General features: G+C 38.7%; 1 protein-coding gene across 1 annotated transcript; it reads right to left on the bottom strand.

The window, feature by feature from the left end:
• Positions 1 to 810: 810 nt before the first annotated feature.
• Positions 811 to 8,630, bottom strand: LOC133993330 (CD209 antigen-like protein E). Its single transcript, XM_062432245.1, has 6 exons — positions 8,561 to 8,630; positions 8,364 to 8,465; positions 7,774 to 7,878; positions 5,455 to 5,597; positions 4,564 to 4,667; positions 811 to 978 (listed from the first exon to the last, which is right to left on the bottom strand). The coding sequence occupies exons 1-6, from the start codon at positions 8,628 to 8,630 to the stop codon at positions 822 to 824; spliced, it is 681 nt and encodes a 226-aa protein (XP_062288229.1). The 3' UTR covers positions 811 to 821.
• Positions 8,631 to 10,373: the final 1,743 nt, after the last annotated feature.

Genomic DNA, 10,373 nt, shown 5'->3' with positions numbered 1-10,373 from the left:
CTGCTGCTTTATCCTCTTTCTCTCTTCTAGTTAAAGTCTTGTGAAATTATGTTTTTGTAGAGAAATTACAAAATAATATTCTTTAATTTCCGCGGCTCCACTTTAACGTCATCTCCTGAAGCTACCGTCAGCAGGAGTTTGGGTGACGGCAGCTGACGGGAGGGCGTGAATGACAGCCGGAACTGTCCAATCACAGTAGATTAAAAAACATGAAACAACAACAATTCGCTACCAATAAAAGTGGGCGTGTCCGGGGCGCACTGAGCTGCGCCCCATGGGAAACGTGACGCAGGCCAATGAGAGAGCAGCCTCAGGTCATGTGCTTGTCAAAAGTTTGAGGGCTTGCATTGACTCCCATTAGGCCGGCGCCCCGCATACAGGAAGTACATATAGAAATTAATAAAATACAATTTGGAATCGATTTATAATGAATGCTGACAGGTGCTGAGAGACTAACAGGCACATTTTACAAGCAAATACTTTTTATTTCATAATGATTTAGCATTATCTAATTAATTTATATTTAATATGTTTAAGTAGACTTTCTCTAGATTATTGGATGGGGCAGCGCCCCAGCGCCCCGCATTGACCAGCCGCCACTGGTTGTCCTCAGTCCGTGTGAACACACATCCACATTTAGGCACATGCTAAAAATGTCATGTCATGCTGTTACTTTTCTTAGTAAAGAGGAAGTTAATATTCACCTGCACTCTCTCCATCTGACAAACAATATTACACACAAGAACATTTATAGATAAAAGCCTTTTGTACAATTATAGTTTTTAAACACATTTTATTTCAGCACTCATTTTAAGTTGATGCTAAGGCATTTTCTCACAGATCCAGCGCTTAGAAGCATCACATGAAAGATCGTTCCAGTTGTTTGGTCCAGTGTTTTCAGGTCTGATTGTCACACAGTCTTCTTCTCCCCACCGTGGATCTCCACCTCCATTATCAGGCTGCTCTATCTCCCAGTACCTAAGTCAATGAAAATGAAAATCATGACTGTCAATCTCTGACATAAACGCTCTGGTAGAGCTGCTAGCTTGGCTAAAACACAAGTACCACACACAAACATTTACAAAGGGCCATGAATGTGCTTCTAGTGACTGTCAAAGCTCCAGTGGACTCTCTGTGTTTCCAGTGCAGATATGGAGAGTCTGACAGCAGCTGCTCATGGCTTAGCCATGCCTACCAGCTCTACATCTGTTCATGCTACACTGATCCATGGTCAGTTAACTAAACAAACAGATCTATATCACCCTGGTATTTAGACCTTATCCAATGTTTACCCTTTTTTGAAAATCTAGGTTGTTTTTTTAAATCGATTGACTCCATTATCTCCACATTCATATGGGCAGGTAAAAACCCCAGAATCTGTAATAACCTTCTGTGCAACTACTGGGCAGCAAACATGCACAAGCTTCTGCTCTCGTTAACCTCCCCACAGTACAGCTGGTGAAAGTTGGAGACTAACTCATGTACATCCTTATTGTTTTAACATGTAGTACTTTGCCCTTCTCTTACTCACAGTACACAACTAATTGTTGTTTCTACTTTAAAGATAGTCAACTCCTATCTGTGAAAATCACTTATTTTTATCTGCTAGAATTGATCACAGGTTTATTTCCATGGTCAGAAAAGATCAGTGTTGTCTGATAGACTTGTATGTAGGGGGGTCAATTGCCAGCTTTGACCAAGTAAACTGACCAGCTCTGACTTGTTCACTAGTACTGACTACTTCCAATTACAGGATTTATGACCTGCTTTTACGAGCATATGAAGTAATTGCACAGAAAATTAGAACTGAATAGGATCATAGTTAGTTACATAGCTATTTTCTGTGGCTGCCTTCCAATAAAATCTCAAAGTACAGATTGAGTCTCATGAGACTCATGTGCGTTATGTTTATGCCTTGCTGTATGACCACTACCCAACCCTTCTAGGAATCACAAGTATTCCCACAGTACTTCAACAGTATCAATGCAATCACTATATGAAATGTATGCTATTTATTTATGAATTATTATCGTTATATTAATTAGTTACTCTGACAAATCAATACCATTATTTCTGCACAGCTACAATTTAATGAGACATATTACAAAATTGAATTTTATACTTATAAAAATGTTATACAAATAATAATAATAATTAAAGCTGCAAGCAGCGATGAACGGGCCCTCGCCCCCTAATGCACGTCGGGCTGTGGCGCAGTCGGAAGGCGCGCAGGTAGACGTCTTCATACGCAGGCTTTTATTTAACTTCGCATGATGTGGTGAAATATCACTGCCTGTGTCCACTATGTGGCGCTACAGATCACCCACCAATTATATGTCATGTTGTAGTATGTGATGTGGAGCTCGATTTTATTATTTTCTAGGGGGCGCTATTGAGCCATTTTGCCTAGTGGGGATATGGGTCCAAGAGACTTTTTTGTGCGTCTTTAGACGATACATATGTGTGCCAAATTTCGTTTGTCTACGTCAATCTGGAGGGAGGGGCTCAATTTCCTTAATCTTCTTCGGGGTGCAGTACCCCCATTTGGCCAGCAGTTCCTCTTAAATGGCGAAACGGCAAAATTCCTCACATCGCCACGAAGCAACCAAATCCCTAATCAGAAAGTTTTCATAACTTTTCTCTTTAATCTCCAATGTCTCAAGATGTTTCTGAGTGAATTTGAAGTTGGTCAGATTATATCTCTAGGAGGAGTTCGGTAAAATACGATGCATGGAAAACACCAAAATGGCACAAAATTGGCAACTTTGATTCAAAATGGCCGACTTCCTGTTGGAGTGAGGGTATGGGTCCAAGAGACCTTTTAGTGCGTCTTTACACGATACATATGTGTACCGAATTTCGTTTGTCTATGTCAATCTGTGTCGAGGGGCTCGATTTTTTAAATTTTGTAGGGGGCGCTTTTGAGCCATTTTACCTAGTGAGGATATGGTTCCAAGAGACTTTTTAGTGCGTCTTTACACGATACATGGGTTTAACGAATTTCATTCATGTACGACAATCTGAGTCGAGGGGCTCGATTTCTTTAATTTTCTTACATGATATATGTGTACCGAATTTAGTTTGTCTTTGTCAATCTGGAGGGAGGGGCTCAATTTCCTTAATCTTCTACGGGGTGCAGTACCCCATTTGGCCAGCAGTTCCTGTTTAATGGCGAAACATCAAAATTCCTCACATCACCACGAAGCAACCAAACCAGTAATCAAAAAGATTTTGATAACTTTTCATCTCCAATGTCTGAAGATGTTTCTGAGTGAATTTGAAGTTGGTCAGATTAAATCTCTAGGAGGAGTTCGTTCAAATACGAGGCGTGGAAATCGCCAAAATCACACATATTTTTCAAAATGGCCGACTTCCTGTTGGAGTGAAGGTATGGGTCCAAGAGACTTTTTTGTGCGTCTTTACATGATACATATTTGTACCGAATTTCGTTTATCTATGTCAATCTGAGTTGAGGGGCTCAATTGTTTTTTGATTTTCTAGGGTGCGCTATTGTATCCAGTAGGTGGCGCTATGGAGCTAACACAGTATTGATGCATAGACGTGTTCAGGGCAGTACCCTCTACATGCATGATTAATTTGGTGTAGATCGGACGATGTCTGTAGGAGTTATAAGGACTTCCTGCTTTTTGGCGAAGGATCGAATGGCGAAGGAAAGTGTCAGCGCCGCCACGCCCAAACGGAATCCCTAATCAGAAAGTTTTTGATAACTTTTCATCTCCAATGTCTCAAGATGTTTCTGAGTGAATTTGAAGTCGGTCGGATTAAATCCCTAGGACAAGTTCGTTAAAATACGAGGCGTGTAAAACGCCAAAATCGCACATATTTTTCAAAATGGCCGACTTCCTGTTGGAGTGACGTCATGCATAGACGTGTTCAGGGCGGTACCTTCTACATGCGTGATTAATTTGGTGTAGATTGGAAGATGTCTGTAGGAGTTATAAGGACTTCCTGCTTTTTGGCGAATGATCGAATGGCGAAGGAAAGTGTCGGCGCCGCCACGCCCAAACGGAATCCCTAATCTGAAAGTTTTTGATAACTTTTCATCTCCAATGTGTCAAAATGATTCTGTGTGAATTTGAAGTTCTTCGGATAAAATCCCTAGGACAAGTTCGTTAAAATACGAGGCGTGGAAAACGCCAAAATCACATATTTTTCAAAATGGCCGACTTCCTGTTGGAGTGATGTCATGGGCCCCATAGACTTTTTGGTGCGTCTGGACATGATACATATATATACCAAATCTCGTTCATGTACGTCAATCTGTCACATTTTTATATTCGTTACGGGGCGCTATTGAGCCATTTTGCGACGGACATTTTGGTGAACCATAAAATATCAAATTTTTCGCTGGGTCTGATGTGGGCGCAAATTTTTGTGAGTTTTGGGGCACGTTTAGGCTGTCAAAAAGGCGTTTGTTTTATATAATAATCTCTACGATTACAATTGGGCCTGCGCACTGTAGTGCTCGGGCCCTAATAATAATAAAATAAACAAAAAAGCTTGAGATGAATAACAGAAAGGTGAATAATATTTCTGTCTTACATCTGATTCAGCGTAGTTCCATCTGTCCATTTCCAGGTCCCCTCTTTTTCTCTGTCACTCAAACCAATCCAGCTTGTTTGCTTTGTAAAATTAGTGAGGAAATCCTGTTCAATATGAAAGAAAGAAGCCACTGCATCTATCATTTAGTTTCAACCATGAAGGACTAATCTGAACAATTCTGATAAGAATTCTTTAAAGAAATTTTAGTTAGAAAAACATTTTTTAGAACTTGTGCCTGAAGCAATCTGAAAAGTTAGAGAGCAAGTCAAGCCAAACACTCATGAGTGAGAAAAAACAGTTAGAATAAATAAAGAGCAGCAAAGGAGGGAACCCCTCCTCCAGGACAGACGTGTTCAGTACAGTACAGTACAGTACAGGGTAGACAGAAGTAGCAGTAGTGGAATATGGAAAACCAGAATTACAAACATGTAATATTGAATAAAATAGGTAATATTAAGTAAAAGGAATAGTTTGAAAGTTTGGGAAATACTCTTAATCAACCTATCAACACCTCCAAACTTCACTAATTAATATGTTTTATCTTGTTTATTAAATCTGTACTAAAACTGAAGTGTAAAAATTATACCTTGTGGTTTTTCAGGGTTTATGTGCAAGACTATGTTGGCCAGACACAGTAACTTCCTAGAGTCTCTGCTGCTTGCAGCTTCACTGTGATAACAAGACCCTCAACTGCTAAACTTAATATTCACTGCGTAGACATGAAAAAATCAAATGAGATTATTTCCCAAAATCTCAAACTATTTCCTTAAACACCAAATTTATCAACACACACACACACACACACACACACACACACACACACACACACACACACACACACACACACACACACACACACACACACACACACACACACACACACACACACACCTGTTCTTCACGACTATCTATGACCACCAGATATCCTCCTCTGGCTCTGCAGTCTTGTCTGCCTTTTTCCCAAGAATCAGATTTAGTGGAGATGAGATAACAAGTACAGTTGAACATAGTCCATCCTGCAGGACAGGTTTTCTCTGTAAAATGCAATAAACATGAGAAGTTAAACAGAGAAGTGGACACAGCTTATCTCCATCTGTTTGTCAATATTTAGTTTCAGAGACGTTTTTCTCAGTGTCCCTAATGTATCATTACAACCCTGCAGAAGTTGAGGAATAAGGACAGCAACACAATGCTGGTGTAGTAAGATAAATCACTGACATTTAATGATAGGTGGATCATCCAGTACTTCACATGAAACCCATCAGAAGAAGGAAGGAAATATTGAAAGAGTGTTAAGCAACAATTGTGTAACTTAGAAATCACGAGAATACAAAGAAGCTGTATTCTCATTATGTAGATACAGAAGTAGAAATGATGATCCCTTCAGTCCTAACTGATACTTGCTGCTGGTCTAAATAAAACAAGCTGATGAAGGAAAATGTTGCAATCTTTCATGTTTCTTCCAAGTTCACTCATCACACACTGAGTTTGAGTCAAAGTGTTTAAGGTGCAGTTTAAGCTAAATCCCCCAAAATAGAAAATAAATAATGCCAATACTTATAGACAAAATGACCAAATGATGTTGGTTAGCTTACACACACATTTCTCAGGTATAAAACAAAGTATTGGCAGTTTATTTCATCTTTTGGCTCCTAAAACAGTTCATGATACTACAGTCACTTCCTGTTTATAGGACTTAGGAAGAACTCTTTAACTACGAAGAAGATAAAAAGAACATTTCTGAGGAGATAAAGTTTCTTATTGATACAAAAAATCAAGTCTAAATAAACTGAGAGGTTTTAATAAAGTTACTTGGACAAGGCAACTGACAGTAAATATAGTTTACAGATCGTAGGATATAAGTGTTATTTGAGCTTAGCTTCTGATTCATAGGTTCAATACATGACACTGTGGTGAGTCCTGACCTGCATGTAAAGAAACAGCTGTTCAGTAAACCCACAGACAAAGACTTACTCTGCTTAGACAAACTCTGAAGCCGGTGTAGCTCCTGAGTAGTTTCAGTGAGGTTGATATTCAGTAGGTCTCTCTCTTCAGTTAAACCACGGATCACATCACTGTCTGAAATATATCAAGATACATGTTTGACATTTGTTCAAAGTGGTTTTTATAATCTTGTGTGAGGGGCTGGGTAGGCTGGTGATTGGAAGCTGGGCCCAGTGACAAAAAGTGGACAGAACAGATGAACACATGGAAGACTGAGGCTAGAGCGGAGTTAGAGGAGTTAGAGCGAGTCATCCAAAAATGTGAAGATCAGCAGTTCAATAAACAGTCCACATGTTAAAGTGTCCTTGGGCAAGATACTGAACCCCATATAGCTCCCGATGGTTGCTCAGTACACTACGGGTTAGCTTGATGCCAACAGTGTGCATGAGTGTGTATCAGTGTGTGAATGTGGTTTGTAGTGTATAAGTACAGAAAAGAAACTGCATTATCATTCTGTACATCACAATCTTATATGGAAGTGAAAGCCGTACAAATGTGAGGTTCCTTATAGCTATAACTGATACCTGTTCTGTGTGAAATAAAACAAGCTGATGAGTGAAAATGTTTCATGTTTCTTCCTGGTTCAGTCATCACTCACAGAGTCTGAGCCAAAACATTTAGGACAGTGGTTCCCAAACAGTGTGCAGTGAGGCAAGTCCAGGTGTGGCGCAGGATTTTGTGATAATCATATATTAATATAATAATGTATACAACTATACAAAAAAACAGGAATTCATTTTTAATTCACCATATCAGTACTTTGTATGCACCCATTTTCAAATACAGAAGCAAAATCTACACCCCTCCAAAAGTGTCCTTTTAAACCCATATTTTCACCATTCGTGCAGTTGCCAGATGGTCAGAATAAAGAATCAAAGAAGCTGATTGACAGCCAGCCTGATAATTTATTTATAACATAAGACTCATAGTTGGTAAAAGCAAAGGTAGACTCTCCGTGATGTACTCCTACGCTTTCTCCATTTACAACATCGTCACATAACGGTCCACTTCTCAGTGATGGTGTGTGGAGAGGAGCACACAGACTCTATTTGATGTGATTATTTTCCTGTACATGAGCTGCATTCCCATCTGTTATCTGCACACCGTTTCCTCATTAAAATATGGGTTTCATATTATAATGTATGAAGTAATTACATTTAAGTGTAAAGAAACAGCTGTTTACTAACCACACAGACAAAGACTCACTCTGCATGGACAAATTCTGAAGCTGGTGTAGCTCCTCAGTAGTTTCAGTGAGGTTGGCATTCAGCTGGTCTCTCTCTTCAGTTAAACCATGGTTCACATCACGGTCTGAAATATATGAAGATACATGTTTCTTAAATACAAGATACCTGAAGCAATCAATGATATAAACTAAAATTAGTTTTTGAATCAAACCAAACCTTTTGTGAGTATGCAATCTATGAAATAGCTCCAATCAAAGGCTGAAGTTAAACTCAATCAAATTTGTGCAACTGACATCATTAGAAAGACAAGGTAGATCATATTACTGCTGTAGTGTGTTTATAATAATACCCCTCATCATTATCAGCAAATATGTTAATATTGAAAAAAACTATTTTTTGTGTGGTACTTTTCAAAACGGATTAAAATGTGATTGAAGTTAAACAACAAGACAGGGAAAAAGTTGAAAAGAAAAGTCAAAATGGAGGGACCAACACAAGCAAAAGTGTCAAATAAATGTTTTGGTAAAACATGTTTATCTTTCAAAGTAGAATAATGATCCTGAAAATAACAGGTTAACTCTGATGTTAACTTGTGAAAATCAGACTCACAGTAGACGCCGAGGCCGATGAGTCCAGCCAGCAGGAAAACACTCAGCAGCCCCAGACAGAGAACAACAGCTCCATGAAATCTCCTCTCTGAACTCCTTGGACCTGAACAAAGACCAGTGAACAGGATTAATAACAGATTAAAACATACTACTCACAACTCAATCTGTCAACATCTCTGTCTGACTGAACATTCTTACCTGTCTGATTTGTTGGACGTGTTGAGTCAATAGATTTTATATATTCAACATTGACATAGATTTCCTCCATTGTTCAAGAGCAACTATTTCTGAGAGGGTGAACTGTGCAGCACAGGCTACTGTAAAGGTACTGTAGATACACTGTCTCATGGTTTCAACTTCTCAGTCTTTTCAAATTGAGGAAGTCACAACTTTTAGTGGTGATTAAAATTGTTCATGCATAAGTAATTAGCATTTATTTATGTTTTCACATGATCAAAGACACATATAAGTCCTCATGTGCCAGTTGCTTTAGTCTAACAACTTACTAGAAACAGATATAGACTATTGTAGAGGTTATGAGTATAGATGTTGTTTTAGGAAGGTTTCTGGGATGGACTATGTAATGTGATAATTAGTGAAAATGAAGTATTCTAGATAGTTGCATTGATGACTGATCACCAGTCATTAGGATTCATTATCTGGATGTGTGATTTAGGGTCACAGCATTTTCTTGCATACTTAAATTAAAAGTCAAACCTTCATTTTTACCCCTCTCTAGCAGAGTTGTCTCTTTATATTCTAATAATCTGACAGATGGCCTCTGTCCTCTAATACAACCTGGGTTTAAACGTGCTTCATATACGATGATAGAAATCTTATTACTAGATAAATGAGTAAGAATAACTTTTGAGTCCAAACCAAAATAGACAGAAAACAGAAGTCAATCTGAATGAGAAGACACTAGATGCTTCCCATTCCTCACATCCTCACTGCTCTGCCCTGCAGACCATGACCCAAAGAAGCTGTTTCAATCCCCAAAACACATCAAGACATGAGGAGAAGAGGCTTCTAGAGGAACATACAGTAGTGTTTTATATGAGGAAGTCTTTTAAACATAAGCTAAGATGTGAAATAGAAAGTACTGTGGTGACATGACTTGTCAAGGTGTTGTTATAAAAATTGGATTATGGTGTATTCCAGATGTCTTGAAATCATATAATGTGTGTGTGTGCTTCTATTTGTGACATAACTGTTTGATACTTCCTGTTTCAACAAGTTGCTGAGGCTGGCAGAAAGAGAGACAGGTCAGGGAGTGAAAAACCTTTCTGACAACGCTCCTCTTAGAGCCTTTTCGCCTGTAACTGTTGTTGTTGCATTTGTAAAACGCTCCGCTTGTACAAGCAAATACATTCAACCTATATCCTGTTGTTTCGAATCCAGTCTCCTTCATTGAGAGTGATAAATAATTCTCGTAACAGGTGTCATCAAGTCATCTTTAGCTATAAAACCAACAGGAACTTTAGTCACACATATCACTCTCTATACATACACTCTCTCACACACACACACACACACACACACACACACACACACACACACACACACACACACACACACACACACACACACACACACACACACAGGTTTTGGGGCTTGGTTACAGGTTTGGCTATCAGTTATAATTAATGATTATCAAAGATAATAATTATTATTAAAATCAACCATATTATTATTCATAAGGATTAATAAGAGCGGGGCACCACCCTTGAAAACAGAGAAAAGATAACCAATTTGTTCAGTCCCGTTAAATATACTTAGCTATTAAGACACACTGGTTAATATTAGTTTAATAACTATAACCAAATGACTACTTAACATTGAATGATTTTGTAGTTTTTGGTATATGCAAAAGCATTTATTTACAAGAATGACAAAACGAAGGGTAAAACACACAAGGAATCTATCTCAGTGTGCCTATGTACAGATGTGGTTGTGTGTGTGTGCGCGCGTGCGTGTGTGTGTGTACGTGGTGGAGTTCACAACTGGGTGA

Source organism: Scomber scombrus, chromosome 13 (genome assembly GCF_963691925.1).
Source record: "Scomber scombrus chromosome 13, fScoSco1.1, whole genome shotgun sequence".
NCBI classification, from domain to species: domain Eukaryota; kingdom Metazoa; phylum Chordata; class Actinopteri; order Scombriformes; family Scombridae; genus Scomber; species Scomber scombrus.
This window is presented reverse-complemented; position numbering and strand designations above follow the sequence as displayed.

Coding starts and splice junctions, on each gene's coding strand:
- LOC133993330 (XM_062432245.1), bottom strand. CDS start 8,630: ATGGAGGAAATCTATGTCAATGTTGAATATATAAAATCTATTGACTCA. Junction 4,668..5,454: donor TAGATAGTCGTGAAGAACAG/GTGTGTGTGTGT, acceptor CATATTGAACAG/GATTTCCTCACTAATTTTAC. Junction 979..4,563: donor GGAACTACGCTGAATCAGAT/GTAAGACAGAAA, acceptor TCATTGACTTAG/GTACTGGGAGATAGAGCAGC.